Here is a 16,240-nt window from a genome sequence, read left to right as displayed (position 1 = left end):
GGGGGTGGAGGGAAATAGGGAGAAGTTAGTCAAAGAGTACAAACATCCAGTTAGAAGATGAGTAAGTTCTGGGGATCTAATGCACAGCATTGTGATTATAGATAACAGTACTGTACTATATAATTGCAAGTTGCTAAGAGAGTAGATCTTAAACGTTCTCACCCCAAAAAAGAAATGGTAATTATGTGAGGTGATGGAGGTGTAAACTAACACTACAGAGGTAATTATATTGCAGTATATGTGTATCAGATCAACACATTGTATACCTTAAAGTTACAAGATGTTATATGTTAATTATATCTCAATAAAGTTGGGGGAAAAATTAAAGGACAGATCTGTTAGAGGATACTTTGATGATGAGTATGGTCTCTGAGGAAGAGTATAGAGCAAGCAGAGCAAAAGTAAGAGAATTGACTCTTGGGATGTATCCATATTTAGGGTGCAAGAGAAATGGATTATAAGGTTAAATAATTCTCATTAATAATTAGAGGAAATACCTTTTTAGTTTTGTCATATTAGTTGATGTGATTTCCTTTGACTCCTCCAAACACATTTTACCTGTAACCACATCACTTTTCATGGATGCCCCTAATCTCTGTCCACAAAACTAGTTATCTCTTTATCATTTTTGAGATGCTAACACTGACTGGCTTGGTATCCTCAGATTCTAAGGTATCCTCAGATTCTAGTTAGAAATAACGGCAAGCCACATATGTTACTTAAAGTTTTCTGATAGTCAAAAAAAAAAGGTAAAAAACATGAAATTAATTTTTAAAATATATTTTGTTTAACTTGATCTATCCAAAATGTTATCATTGAAACATGTAAATAACATACAAAATGATATTTTAAATTTCTTTTTGTACCAAGTCTTTGAAATCTGGTGTGTATTTTATACTTGCAGGACATCCCAGTTCAGGCTAACCACATTTCAAGTGCTCAGTAGCCACATGTGACTAGTTTCTGCCATATGTGACAGTGCAGTTTCTAAGGTGGTAAAGACTGGAATGAGTTCGACTAGGGAGCTGTTCAGTCTGCTCCATCATAAATTCCATGAGCATTCATTTCTAAGAGAAAGACATAAATTCGGCAAAAATCAGCAAAATGTCTTTGATTTTCAGCTTGTTTTAGGTATACAGGAATAAAGCAAGCTTAGAAAGGGAAGTACCATAATGTTTCAGTGCCTCAGTGCTACTTGAGGAAATCCTTCCTCTTTGCCTGTAGAATACCAGAATCCACTACTTTAGGCTTAAATTATGGTTAAATACTTCAGGCTTTTGCCATAAATGTATATAACATCATAATCTTCCCAGAAATATATATAAGCCTCTTAATATCTTAACACTTCCACACCTTCTCAATCACAATAAAACCTTTCAGATCACAATTCTTATGATGAGTGTCAGTAACCCTTATTAAATATACCCTCTGCTTGGACATGTCATCTTTTAACATGGTGCCAAAAACTTGTTGGTAAATTTCCAAAAGCATTAACTTAAATATAAATTAAGAAATAGAAAAGTTTAAATGAATTATATAAGTATCTCATTATCAAGAATTAATGGGGCTTCCCTGGTGGTGCAGTTGTTAAGAATCCACCCGCCAGTGCGGGGGACACAGGTTCGAGCCCTGGTCCGGGAAGATCTCACAGGCCGCAGAGCAACTAAGCCCATGCACCACAACTACTGAGCCCGTGCTCCGCAATGAGAAGCCCGCGCACTGCAACGAAGAGTAGCCCCAGCTCACCGCAACTAGAGAAAGCCCGCTTGCAGCAACGAAGACCCAACACAGCCAAAAATAAAAGTAAACAAAATAAATAAATTTAAAAAAAAGAATTAATGAAAAACAAGAGTTACTGTAATTTACATTTAATTTTATTTTATGTGTTACATTACTACAGTTTTCAAAATTAACTGAGAATTAATAAAACATTAAATGTGGGAAATTTTTATCTTACAAAGTAGAATAACAGGTATTTGTATTGCCTCTGTGTATTTTATTTAGTAATTTAAAATATATGTTTACATTAATTTTGAAAATCATTGCAAGGAACGCATTAATAAATATTTACTGATTATAAATAAATTCTGAATATTTGTATCCTAATGCTGTGACACATTTTTGAAAATTGTAGTAAATCAGGAAGAAACTTACTTATCTAGTTTTGATTGTCAGATGTAATTTAGCAATGAGCCAGTTAGGGCTATTCCTGTGGGTTTTTTGTTTTTGTTTTGTCCAGGCCATGATGGCATGTGGGATCTTAGTTCCCCAGCCAGGGATCGAACCTTGCCCCATAAAAGTGGAAGTGCAGAGTCTTAACCACTGGACCACCAGGGAAGTCCCAGTGTCTTGTTTTCATCTTGTTTACTTAGGATTTAAGTAAATAGGAAAAACCAAGTGAGATAATACTTTCAGAAATATTTTCCAGATATGTTTATATAATTAAATATGTTAGCCTTTTTTTAAAATTTATTTATTTATTTTTGGCTGCGTTGGGTCTTTGCTGCTGCGCGCAGGCTTTTCTCTAGTTGCGTTGAGTGGGGGCTACTCTTCATTGTGGTGCGTAGGCTTCTCATTGTGGTGGCTTCTCTTGTTAAGGAGCGCGAGCTTTAGGTGCACTGGCTTCAGTAGTTGTGGCTCATGGGCTCTAGAGCGCAGGCTCAGTAGTTGTGGCGCACGGGCTTTTTTGCTCGACAGCATGTGGGATCTTCCCAGACCAGGGCTCAAACCCATGTCCCCTGCCATTGGCAGGTGGATTCTTGACCACTGCGCCACCAGGGAAGTCCCTACCCTTTTTAATAATATTCTTATTCTCAAAGATTAAAAATATATTACAGTTTAAATATACCATATAGGTTATGTATTAAAGAGAACTGGATTTTTACTTCGAGTTTAACATGTGAATGTGCTTTTTATGTAGCTGAGCAATTCCAGTTGATATTTCCCCAGCCATCTTGGACCTTTTGAGTAGTTATTCTGACTGTTGATTAAAATTCCTAAATAGTTCCCTTTTTCTTTGCAGAGATAAAAGCAACAGTGTTTGATGACTGCAAGAAAGAAGGCGAATGGAAGGTAGAATTTGCATACTCACATAGAATTTGCATGAAGCTAGAAGCCTTTATTGAAGATTTCTATATATTTTACTTATTATACTTCTATAAAAGTATAGAGTCTAGAACCATACTGCTTGTGTTCACATCCTAGCTTTACCTCCTATTAGCTGTGGCTTCTTGAACAAATTACTTGACATCTCTGTGCCTGTTTCCTTATCGATAAAATGGGGATGGAAGTACCTCATAGGGTAGTTGTAAATATTAAATAAATTAATCCATGTAAAATTCTTAAAATGGTGCCTAGAACAATTATAATTCTACAAGTGGCATTTTATAATTTTAAGAAAATTTGATGTTAACATACATTTAAAATGAGCAAGTTCTCTGCTTCAAAATGAGAATATTTCTATTTGCTTACTTATGTATAATATCATGTGTCCGTACATTGAGGAAATAAATTTCTAGGTCATGCAAGTTAAATGAATTGAGATAATTTTGTCCACTGTCCTAATATTTTAATTTTATATTATAAAAAGTTTATAAGTTTGAGTAGGTTTAATGCATTAAATTCTGTCTTTTGTGAATTCTTGGCAGTCAAATGCTGATAGTATTTCTTAATTTATATTCATTTTAAGATAATGCTTCTAGATGAATTTACCACTAAGCTTTTGGCATCGTGTTGCAAAATGACAGATCTTCTAGCAGAGGGTATAACTGGTAAGTGTTACAAATACTCATCATGAAAAACTTTTCTTATTATGATTGGGAGAGTTTGAAGTATTAATAAATTTTAGTAATTGTGTTTCTCAGGGGGTTATGTTTTATTTTTTTAGTAATTCTAGCCATAATAATTACACTGGACATTCTTTTCTTTGTGAATCTTCAGAATAACCTCTGTAAGTCAGAGTTTTTTCCCTCAGCTGAGACATATAATTAAGTACCCCTAACCAAGACTAAGTTGCTTTATTGAGTTTGTTCTTCAAATTTTTTATTCTTATGTATTTGTTACAGTTTTGTATGCTGATGCACTAGGTTTACCTTAGTATTTTGATGAATGTTTGTGGTTTTCATGTATTGTTTTTAAATGAATAGTAAGATTTATGTCATAAAATCAACTTTTGTACATATTTACAAGTGTATACGTTTCTCTTTATTACCTAGAAATGAGACTATTAATTGTAAATTGAAATCAGCTTTAGTGTGGGATTATGGGGAAAAAATCACACTACCACAGTTGCTGTCTTCCACTGGGCAGGATTGTGTTAATGAGTTTTTAATTTCTCTTACATTTTGGAGAGAATACCAATATCTTGTACCATTCATAATCATATCATCATCTATATAACTCATCATCCTTTAACTCATCTATTTAAATTTGCCTTCATAACAGCCCTTTAAAGACAGATATTAATACCCCGATTTGTAAAGTGAAAACTGGGACTCAAAGTCAAATATAATTCTTTTATATTTTGGATTCTAGTATAATATCTGTATCCTCTGTCACTCCTAACTTGTGAGGTTCAAAAGTACACCCAGTATTCAAGAAAGTGTGAGCATTGTGTAGAATGAGAGGATTACCTAAAAAATTTAGCAATGTTTACTTTTTGATATTTATTAATAAAATAATCTTTTATTGTTGATTACATATTCAGTTTGTGGTCTTTATGACCTTCAGTAGAAAATTAAGCTCTGAACTAGAAATTAGAAGATTAAAGCCTTGATTTTTCTACTAACTAGATAAGTGTAATATTGATTAAGCTACTTAAGTTTTGTTACATTCCCAGAGTCTCTCTGATGTGCAGTTAGAGAACCATTTGATAATATGTGTACAGCACTATGAAGCTACAGAACCATTTTGCACTGTAAGGAGGTTTTATTGAATTTTTATAGACCATTGTTTCTTACTGTGTGTTCAGTGTTGATTGATATTGTTCAAGGAAAGGACTCTGTGGCCATGTTAGTTTGGGAAACTGCATTAACAAAGCTAACAGTTTTCTTTAGGACTTTTTTGGAGTTTTTTATATGCTAGCAGATAATGTGGATCCCCTGTGAATAGGTATAGTATTCAGTTTTCTAAACTTATTTGACCACAGAAGCCTTTTTTGGGAAGTATTATATAGGACTGTATATCATGGAGCGTATTGCTGTGGATTGTTCTCAATATCCTCCAGTCACCTAGGTTTGCTCTGATTTAATCATAATCATATCTACTAACTTGAACACGGCACATTTCTTTTGAGTTCCACATCAGCTCACCTGCATTGGCCGTTCAGTGATCAGACTTTCTGTCTGCGTTCAGGTCATTTGGGAAAATATTCAGTGTGTCTTGGAACTTTTAAAAAACATGAGAAAAAAATACACGTGTGATGCTACCTCAGTGTCTCCACTAAAGTCAAGTAAAAACCTTTAAAAAAAATAGACTTGGAATTAGATTATTCCTTTGTCACTATTATAGGAATAATCATAAAAACCTTTCCTTTTTTATCATTTAATAGATAGCCACTTTCCAGTGAATTGAAGAAGTGGCACTTTCTGCTATTGATAACCAGACATTTCAGAATCTTTTCAAAGTCTGTGTTCTAAATCATATTACAACATTTTAACATGTATGTTACTCTCCAAACATAATACATAGTATGTACAGCATAAGATGACTGTAAGACACTTTATTTTGGGCACTAAGCAATAAAAGTAAATTAACACAGATTTAACCATAATCTTTTAAAGGTGAAATTACAATTGTTGGGAGTGGAGATAAAAATAAAATTAACTATTTCCTCGGAAATCTTATTTGATATCCTCTCTAACAGAAGCTATGATAAACCTATACTATACTAGTATAAATTTAGGGATGAGAAAATGAATCATCGTATTTAAAAGAGAAGTCCAACGGTAGCCTTCCTTGCATGTCAGATTAATGTTTTAAATTCTTTCTAGGCCCTTTGCCAGCGTGAATCTTGAAAGATGGTTCTCTTGATTTGTAGAATGATACTTTAAGTTAGTATTGTTTTAATATAGCCTTCATAGTTAATTTGACAATTTAGGGCTTACTAGTTTTAAATTCACTTTGTTTTATATTAGTTATTTATAAAGTTCTTAATTTCAATAATAAAAATATAATTGATTAAATTATGGTGATACTTCATTGTTGAAAAATGATTTATATTAATGTGTGGTTTTAAAAGAAAAAGAGTTACTTGGCAATTTATTTAAAGAATGTTATAGCAGTTAAAAACTTAGACTCTAGAGTTGGACAGATGTGGGTTGGAATCCTGTCTCTTCTTTCTTACAGTGTAACTTGGATAAGTTTCTTAACTTTTTTAAGCCTCAGTTACCTCATTTGTAAAATACATAAAGGGTTATTATGAGGTTTAACAGATAATTCATGCTTAGCCTGATTTCTGATATTATATTTTCTATTATTATAGTAGAATATTTTTTTAAAGAAATACATTTTTTTTTTTCGATTCACGGGCCTCTCACTATTGTGGCCTCTCCCGTTGCAGAGCACAGGCTCCAGACGTGCAGGTCCAGCGGCCACGGCTCACGGGCCTAGCCGCTCCACGGCATGTGGGATCTTCCCAGACCGGGGCACGAACTCGTGTCCCCTGCATCGGCAGGCAGACTCTCAACCACTGCGCCACCAGGGAAGCCCAAAGAAATACATATTTTAATTTTAAATGCATTTCTTGGTTTCTTCATGGCATGTTGATTGCTTATGCTGGTAGACCTAGCTATCAAATAGCTGCTTTATCTTTTTTTCTCATGATGAGCACTTAGCCCAGAGTTTAGGGAAGACACATTTTCAGGACTTTAATTTTTCAAGTGAAGACAAAGAAAATGTTAAGCCCAGGATATACAATTGTGTTTCTATATTATTATAAATAAAGAAGTACAGTGAATTTCATTTAAAAATTGTTTCAAGTTTATAAATATTTGGTTATATAAAATGACTTTTTTTTTTTGGTTAGTTGTGGAGAATATTTATAAGAATCGAGAACCTGTCAGACAAATGAAAGCTCTTTATTTTATCTCTCCAACATCAAAGGTGAGTGTTTTGAATCTTTAAAAAGTATGTTCTTCAAAATTTTCACCATTGACATGATTTTCTCTTAGAAAATTCAAAGTAATAAAATGTCCTTTATTAGATGCTTAGGAGAGTCTCCCTGTGTTAGAAGATTGTTTCATTTGCATTCTTCTCAATGAGAATATTTAAGTGAAAGAATTCCTTTCTCCCCATCTATTAAAGCAGAATTTAATTATATAAAATGATAGAGTTTCTTTCAATAATTTGTACCCATGCAGTTTCTATTCAACCATAATTTTTAGGAGGATGGAAATGTATGTAAAAGAAATGGTCTTGGATTAATCTTTCATTTATCTTAGGGACTTCCCTATAGTATACATATATGTATGGGTGTACACACATACATGTATGTATATATGCGTATATGTATGTGTATATATATTTTTTATGGGAAAGGTATTTCTTTATAATCTAACCATGATTTAATTCATACTTAAAGCCAAAACTGTAGAGCCATATAAAGTATCAAATTCCTTTATTCTGTATAGTATCTGAGAATGCATTTTCTAACACATCCTTTGGCTTATTCTTAGAATAAGAATGTTAATTTGGCAATTCCAATTTCATTTCTTCTAACTCTAGCAGAGCAGACAGTAGGGAAAAACCCAGACATTTACTATATGGTCTCTACATATTGGCTGCTGGTGGATTTTAATGACGTTTTATATCTTATCCATAATATAATTTTATAAGATAAAATTCATGATCGGAAAAAATGAAAGAAGCACCATTTTCACCTACTAAATAGGCAGAGGGATTTAAAAAAAGTGTGTATATGTAGACATTTATTTATTTATCTATGTATCCTATTCTAGCTGTCAATACCCATTATCAATGGTTAATGGAGTAGAAACTACTATATACTGCTAGTGGGAGTATAGATTAATATAGCCTTTTTGGAAAATAATTCGCTGTATCAAGAACCTTGAAATGTTCTGAATCTTGGAGTTTATTGTAAAAAAAAAAAAACTCAAATAAATTGTCAAGCTAAATTTCAAAAGCAATAAAGATATCCAGATAAATTCTTAGCATTAACAAATACTGGTATGAAATACCATGTGGCCATTGAACATGAGGTTTCTAGAAAATTTTAATGATCTGTATAAATGTTCATTTTTAATGTGAGTGACAAAAGCAGGATACAAAATTATGTATTCAATAAAGTATCAAAGGATTTAAAGAAAATGATACCTGAATGTGACTCCTTTATCTACCACAACAAACTCCAGTTTCTCTTCCTGTCCTGAATCAATTAGCTCTTGGGTTCTATAGGCCTCTGGGTGTATGTGAGGCCTTGGGCTCCTTGGGTACTTGTAGAGAAACTTGGTGTGAGATTTCCTTCCTCAGGGGCTGGGTGAGCACGTGGAGACCAGCATCAGAGAGTTCCCAAGCAAGGGTCATAAAATGACAGATTTCAGGAAGAGTTTATGTATAAGAGATCTGTGAACCCTAGGGGAAAGGTCAGTTGGATGGATTTTTGCTTTTATACTTACAGCCGTCAGGAGGAGAAACTTCTTTGCCTTCCTCTTCGCCTTCCTCTTCTTATGGTACTGCCTCTATTTAGGATACTCCAACAACTAAACCTAAGCTTCAAGTGAGCTGACAAAGAGAAGCAACCACACATCTAAGTAGGTCAGGTGGCCAGAGAGAGACAGTTTAGTAAGAATGAAAAAAAGGGCATGTCTAGCAACGTATAGGGGCTTGGAGGGAAGAATGATAACCAGAACAGAAAAACAGTACACTTAAGAAGAGTCTGGTATAGCACATAAACTTTCTGAAGCTCAGAAGTGTATTTTCTCAGTTAAAGAGTTAATTGAAGAGGATAATCACTATGGAAATTTGAATTAATAGTCTAAAAGATAAAAATGGAGTATCTCAAAGCAAAAAAACAATCATTGAAATCATGAGGGGAAGGATAAGAGACTTGCAGGATAGATTCATGAGCTCTAACAGAAATATACTAGTTCTAGGAGTTGCAGGAGGAGAAAAAGGAACAGATGGATGAGAGAGAATTAAATTGTTTGTTCTTCATTTTTGCTTTCAGGCTACTGTATCTTTAAAACTACCAGCATAGAGGCAAATACTATTAGACTATATTACCTGCTCTCCCTCCTCTTCGCAGTCTGCCAGCCTTTGGCTTTTTCATTCTAATCCCCCTTGACAATTTTAGCTCCTAGCTCACTGTCAGTCTGTTCAGCAGTTCACCAGTCATAGTCTGGATGGTTTCATTTTCCCTGTAGGTAATACTTTCAGTACGTTCATTGATTTCTCAATTCCTTGATCTGTTATCTTCCAGTGGTCTTGTCTTTTATGTTGCTTCAGCTTCTCAGTCACTTGACCATTCCTAGAGCTCCTCGTCACCAAAACAGCACTCTATTCATACATTTTAACCTACTACTTACTATGCTTCTAGCTATAACTGGCTAGACAACATAGCATCTTAAAAAATCAGTTTATAAATTAATCTTTTGACAGTTAAGGTTTTACTTTATCATCAAAATAATCTTAGTTATTTCAAAAGATAGCATATTTAAATTAGTATTTGATAAAATGTATATTAACATCTAACCTTTTTTAAGTCTGTAGACTGTTTTTTACGTGATTTCGGAAGTAAATCGGAGAACAAATACAAAGCAGCGTATATCTACTTCACTGACTGTAAGTAGCTTTGTAAAAGTTATTGCTTCATTATTTCAAATCCTATTAATTATGAAGTATTTCTTGTAATGCTATTTTAGTACTAGTGCTTTCTATTTATTGTTTGTTCTAATTAGGTTAGAAGGAATCTAAAAATATAAGATTATTTCTATGCTAATTCATGGTAAGGTGATAGAAAATTAAATCATTCCAAACTAGTTTCAAAAGATAGTCATTTTTGCTGGTGTACAGGGGTGAGGGGGTTGATGGAGAGGGCTATCCCTCAAATTCTGTGCCAATAACAGGAAGAATTCTTCTTTAAATAAAAGTTTCAACTGGGGATTTGATTATATAATAAAAAAATAGGACCCTTTGGGAGATGCACTGAAGAAACTGCCATCTGTTTGCTAATATTAAGCGAGAAAACCTATCACATTTCTTTTTCTATGCTGTACATTCAAATAAAAAGCAGCTTTCTATATTATTTTTCCTGTAAATTTTTATTTTTCCTGTAAATTTTTATTTAGCTCATACCTAGTAGTAGCTTGCAATTTTTATAAGGCCATATCATAAGTATTTGTCATTTAAGTAACCTTATTATACAGAAATTCATGTTTATGGAATTGATAAAATTTAATGAGTATGAAGCCTCTTTTAATTTAAGGCATTTTGAGGATAAAGAACAACATGTTAAAAGACAGCAGAAGCCAGTGGTTGATACTCCAACCTAGTTTTAGTGAAACTATATAAGCAGTTAGGTAAAAGGGGGGAAAAGAAAGCTTCTAAAGTCCAGAACTTACTAGTTTAGAGGTTTAGTATTTCCTGACACTAAAGGATATCCTGTAATTCAAGGAAAAATTAAAAATTTGTGTGGTGTGGCTGCTCTTAATGGTAGATTTAGAAAAGTAGTATAAATTCCTAAGAAGTTCTGAAAGTCCTGTGAAAGTTTATTAAGTCCTTAGTTTGGACTTGATTTTCCTTCCTAACAATTTTAGTTTGCTGTATTAGAGCTCTCTAAGGAAATATATCTTAGGTTACGGTGGATATGAATGGGGAAAGTGGAATTTCTATTACAGCCCTCATTACTAGAATGCATCTGTTCTATAAAGTGAAAAAACAGTATTTACATATTATCTCTGTCCTCATAGTAAAATTACTTTGTGAAAGTCAGTAATTATATATAAAAAATAAATATCTTGGATGTTGGAATGATTTACTCAAAAGAAGGAAAATTTAAATGCAGCTATATGCTTTGATTTTGTTTTTTTTCCCTCTCAGTTTGCCCTGATAGTCTCTTTAACAAAATTAAGGCTTCTTGCTCCAAGACAATAAGAAGATGTAAAGAAATAAATATTTCCTTCATTCCACTTGAATCTCAGGTACTCTCTATTTTTATTTTTTTAATTTATTTTTTATTAAAACAATTTTTTTTTTGAGCAGAGAAAGGTTTGTTACAAGGGTCAAGCAAGGTGAATGGGCAGCTTGTGCTCAGAAGACCCAAATGCCTTTTATTTTTAAGTTTAGTTTATAATGGATTTTAAAATTCAGTTTTATGAACTTATTTGTTAATAAGGTTTATCCTAAAGATGTTTTATATATTATATATTTGGTGAAGTTTGAACAATCCACAAATAAATATTTCCTCTGATGAAGGGAGGAGCATGAGTACTAAATTGGAATATAACATTAATAATGAAAGTGGACTTAAATTTCGTATCTCCCGCTAAGTCCTGTGTGTGTCAAGGTTTACAGACCTATCAGATTATGAAACCAGAAGATTTTTAGCATAATGTTTGTTAAAGGACTCCAAAGAGATAAATACTTTTCGCTTCTGTAACCATTTGTGATATTAAAACAAAGTTCTTTAGTAAACTTTTTACATAATGTTATATAAACTATTATTTAATTTATAAAATGAAGGATTTTTGTAGATTTGTTTTGCCTTTGGAATAGTTAATGAGCCTTCAATTAATAATTGCAAACACATAGTACTTTCTCTGTGTCACTTTCCTAAATGCTTTACATAAATGTATGCATGTAATCTTCACAATAGCCCTATGAACAGATGATAATTCTATCTATATTTTAAAGATGGGGGAATCAAAGAGGTTAAGTAACTTGCCGTAATCACACAGCTAGTGCATTGTTTAGCTCTGTTCTCTGTGTTTGGATTCCAACATTTCATAGAATTGAAATAGTTTACTGTTGTTTGGAACTCTAAGGTCAATATTTTAAGAAATAGAATGGTCCTGGATAATGAATTTTTCTTTTAAGCTGTTGCTGGGTTTTTTGGGTTTTGTGTGTGTGTGTGTGTGTGTGTGTTTTAATATTATTTATTTATTTGGCTGCGTCGGGTCTTGGTTGTGGCACATGGAATCTTCGTTGAGGCACACGTGATCTTTCTTTGTGGTGCCCAGGCTTCTCTCTAGTTGTGGCATGTGGGTTTTTCTCTCTCTAGTTGTGGCATGCAGGTTTTCTCTTCTCTAGTTGTGGCGTGTGGGCTTAGTTGCCCCGTGGCATGTGGGATCTTAGTTCCCCGACCAGAGATCAAACCTGCGTCCCCTGCATCAGAAGGCAGATTCTTTACAACTGGACCACCAGGGAAGTCCCTAAGCTGTTGCTGTTTTTGACAAAGAAAGACCATAATCAAGTTTGTAAAATTTTAAGATATCTGCTTAACATTAAACTGTTTTCCAAAGGTTACCTTTAGATTTATTCTTTTTCATATGATATGTAAGTTCAGTGTAGAGTGAAAATGGGCATCCTAAAATGTTGTGGGATTAAATAGCGGTGTGAAAAATATTACAAATGTGTCCAGAGCATCTTGCCGCACAGAAGATAAATACGGTTTTAGCCTCAGAATTCAGTAAATTTCAATAATTGCTGTATATGGAGGAGAGGTTTGTGTATATATCTGACTAATTTGATGGCTAATGGAAATAACTTGTCTTTGTGTGTATAGACAAATCTCATGAGACTCTTCTACTTACCAGTCTTTGCAAAATGTTATGATTATTTAAGCTCCTATCTGTTGGCTATGTTTTTCCCCTAAAAAGTTTTTTCTTTTAATTTACTTCCTTGATAAATATCTTAAGGGAGTTTACTTAATAAATTTAACTGTTATGGGGAAATTACAGTGAAAATTGTCATTTTCTCAGTTTTGTATTGTGACCTTTTGTTTGTTTGCAAGTGAAGATATAAATGAAATACTGCTAACTGCTTTGAGCTGTAAGCAAAGGCCTATGTGAGCGTTTATCAAGAGCATGTGCTGTGGACATTGTCTTCTAGATGCAAAGAGTATGCTATGGAAAGATGATCAAGATATGTGCCCCACCCTCATCCGAGAGCTGTGAAAGAGATACAAAGTATTACGCATCTTCAAAACAATATCAGTTAAGATTAGGTTCAACTGCATATAACAGTACAACTTAAACTTTCAGTGTTTAACCAAGTTGGAAATTTATTTCTTGCTAATATACAAAAAGTCAGGAAGTGGGCTATATAAGTCCGGTATGCTGGCTGTACAAAATTGTCAGGGGCCTGGTCTCTTAGGGATGGCCCTCATGATCCAAGATGTCTGTAGAATTATTATGTTCTCATTTGAGGAAGGAGGATGAAGGAGAGAAAGAAGAAAGTACATTTTCATTTATATCTTATTAGCTAAAATTTAGTCACATGGCAATCCCCAAGTGCATGGAAAATGGAAATGTAGTCTTTTAGCTGAGCGTATGGCTGCTTACCCCAAATAATTGGTATGATTACTGAAAAGTAAGGGAACAATGGTTTTTTAGGAGGCAGCTCATAGTCTGCCAAAAGAGGAGATTAATTCTTACTAGGAAAATGAGAAAACACTTGAAAAATAGAATTTCGTAAGGTAGTAATGAAGAGGGAGGAAATATTCTAAGAAGTGAGAATAGCGTGAGTGCAAAGATACAGAAGCAGGAAAGTGCAGGGGAGCAGCAGGAATAAGGATTATAATGGGTGATGGTATGATAGATAAGGCTGTGTCTGTAGGTAGGTTGGGACCAGGTTGTAGGAGGCACGAGGTTCCATCAAGAGTGATAGCAGAAAATGGGCTGGTACAGAAAAGTCCTAAAGTCTTTAAGGAAAAGTAGAAGTTGGGTGATCGTTGAGGAGAAATTGGTAAAGTCAGAAATGATAGTCTTCTGAAGAAGAGAAGTTGGACATTCAGCATATTTCGAAGTTTCACAGAGAGGAGAGTAGTTGACTCCTCCTGAATCCATGAGTCAAAGGGATTAAAGAAAGCTCTCTTTCCCTTTCAAAGGGTTTAAGGTAATTAATGCTGTCACATATACGTTAGGGCAATTAGATGGAAAGCATTAAAGAATATAAGGGAGTTTGTTTACAGTTGACCTCAGGGAGTACAAAAAGTCTGGTATAGTTAGTGGAGAGGGTGCTAGATTGTATCTAGGCAGAAACAGAGCTAAGCTGGCTATAATTTAGGAAGAAAAGTAGATGGAGGTTGTGGGGGGAGAGTTCCTATATTTAAGGAGCTGATTGTGGGTCATAGAGATGAAGAAAGCATTTAGTAATAGTCTAAAGGAACATGTCATGGTGGTGATGGAAAGTGGGGGAAGGAGAAGGAAGGAAAAGGAAGATGTGAGTATAGAATGAAAACCAGCTCCAAAATTGTATTTGGTTCATTAGAGTATTAGATAATAGCTAAGATTAATTTAAGCTGTGGTAGCAACTCCCCAAATCACAGTGCATTACAACAACAAAGTTTATTTCTCCTTCACATTAGTGTCCATTTTGGTTTGACTGGGGCTTTGCTCTACATCCTCTTCATTCTGGGACTTAGGCTGAAGGAGTAGCCCCTGTCTGGGACATAGCAGAGGGAAAAGAGAAATGGTGGAGCCATACAATGGCTTTTAAAGCTTCTGTAGGGAAGTGGCACATGTCACTTCTACTCACATTCCAGTGACCATAGCAAGCCTGATATCAATGAGTGGGAAGTATACTCCCATAGGGAGAGGCCCTGTAAGGAGGGCAATAAATATTTTTGAACAGATACTATCTACTGCAATGGGGTAGAATGCTATGAGAAAGCCACAGTCCAGCTGTAGGGTGCTTGTTGGCAGTTAATACAGCAACTAAGACTTTGTTAATACAGCAACACAGACATAAGTGGTAGCTTCAGCTAAATCTCAGTCTGTGTTCAGGCTGCTGCTGTTAGTGATGGGTTATGTTCAGAGAAACGAATTACTTTGTGTGAAAGGAAATGCAGGGAAGTTTTTTCATAATTCATTAGTTAACCTATAATGTTTATTACATGTCTACTTTTACACTCAATACATTATCCTAGGCTAAGGGGGATTACTATCATTGTTTAAAAAACAAAATTAAAATTAATTTAATGGGAAAATCTCAACTCCAATTAGAGAGCTTTTTCTTTTGTATTCTTCAAGTAACACAATAATAGTAAATCTCTAATCCAATTCTTTGCATGTAAGTAAATGCTTTTGTTAGTTGAAAAATGTCTGTGAGGTTTCACTGTGTATATCGTAAGACCAGTACTATGTCTGGCACAATGCTGTGTCTTTGGGGGAAGTATGTCTCTATTTTAAGGACATTAAGAGTATAAGCTAAAGAGTTGAAATATATATCAACTTTGGAAAATTTCTAGGTTATTCTCTAATGGGTTAAGATTTTAATGTATGTCAAATATATAGACCAATTTTGGCTTTGTTTTATTTCTTTGTGCCAGGTTTTAGATTTTTATTTTTATTTGACTACCTCAGATTTCTTCATCTGCTGCACAGGTAGAGAAAATCAAAGAGTACAATCTTTATATGAAACAAGAATTGAAGGAGAGAGGTAGACTAAGCAGGAAAGGAGAGTGAGAAAAGAAATAAAGGATGAAATCAAGATGACAGAGAATATGAGATTTGATTAAGGCAAAGACACAGTTGTTTCAGGAAACAGCATGGTTGGTGCAAGTATTTTTTTTTAGAATCCCAAGGAATAGCTGTGTTTTTCTAGATAGATATTTTTAGTCAAGTTTCTAAATTGACAGTGTGACTTTTTTTGGCCTAACTTAGGTATATACTCTTGATGTACCAGATGCATTCTATTACTGTTACACTCCAGACCCTAGTAATGCAAATGGAAAAGATATCATCATGGAAGCGATGGCTGAGCAGATAGTTACAGTATGTGCTACCCTGGATGAAAATCCTGGAGTAAGATATAAAAGGTAAGACACTCAGTGGTGCCTTTATATGTTATGTTATCTATTTGCTCTTTGGTGTACAGGTAAGTAATGTCTCTGTGCTTTTGTGTGTTGGTTTGCAGAATTTATTTTCTTTATAAAATTATGCTGTACATATAGGAGATTTAAAGTTTAAGGCTTAAATTTCAGAGTAACTAATATCCTCTATTACTGAATTTCAGAGCTTAAATTTGGTATGGTTTACATGTATATTTTTCATGAGTTTAAGGA

General features: G+C 34.0%; 1 protein-coding gene across 3 annotated transcripts in view; it reads left to right on the top strand.

Annotated features, from left to right (window-relative positions):
• Positions 1-16,240, top strand: part of STXBP3 (syntaxin binding protein 3) — a 58,489-nt gene that overhangs the window by 7,710 nt on the left and 34,539 nt on the right. For all 3 annotated transcript variants that reach the window (XR_007472775.1, XM_033434340.2, XM_004263114.4), the window contains exons 2-7: positions 3,023-3,072; positions 3,689-3,770; positions 7,025-7,101; positions 9,720-9,798; positions 11,056-11,156; positions 15,840-15,994. Coding sequence is in view for 2 of the 3 variants with exons in the window: in XM_033434340.2 (XP_033290231.1) it covers positions 3,023-3,072; positions 3,689-3,770; positions 7,025-7,101; positions 9,720-9,798; positions 11,056-11,156; positions 15,840-15,994 (544 nt within the window). In the remaining variant the exon portion in view is untranslated. The remainder of the gene's footprint in view (positions 1-3,022; positions 3,073-3,688; positions 3,771-7,024; positions 7,102-9,719; positions 9,799-11,055; positions 11,157-15,839; positions 15,995-16,240) is intronic.

Source organism: Orcinus orca, chromosome 1, assembly GCF_937001465.1.
Source record: "Orcinus orca chromosome 1, mOrcOrc1.1, whole genome shotgun sequence".
Lineage (NCBI taxonomy): Eukaryota > Metazoa > Chordata > Mammalia > Artiodactyla > Delphinidae > Orcinus > Orcinus orca.
This window is presented reverse-complemented; position numbering and strand designations above follow the sequence as displayed.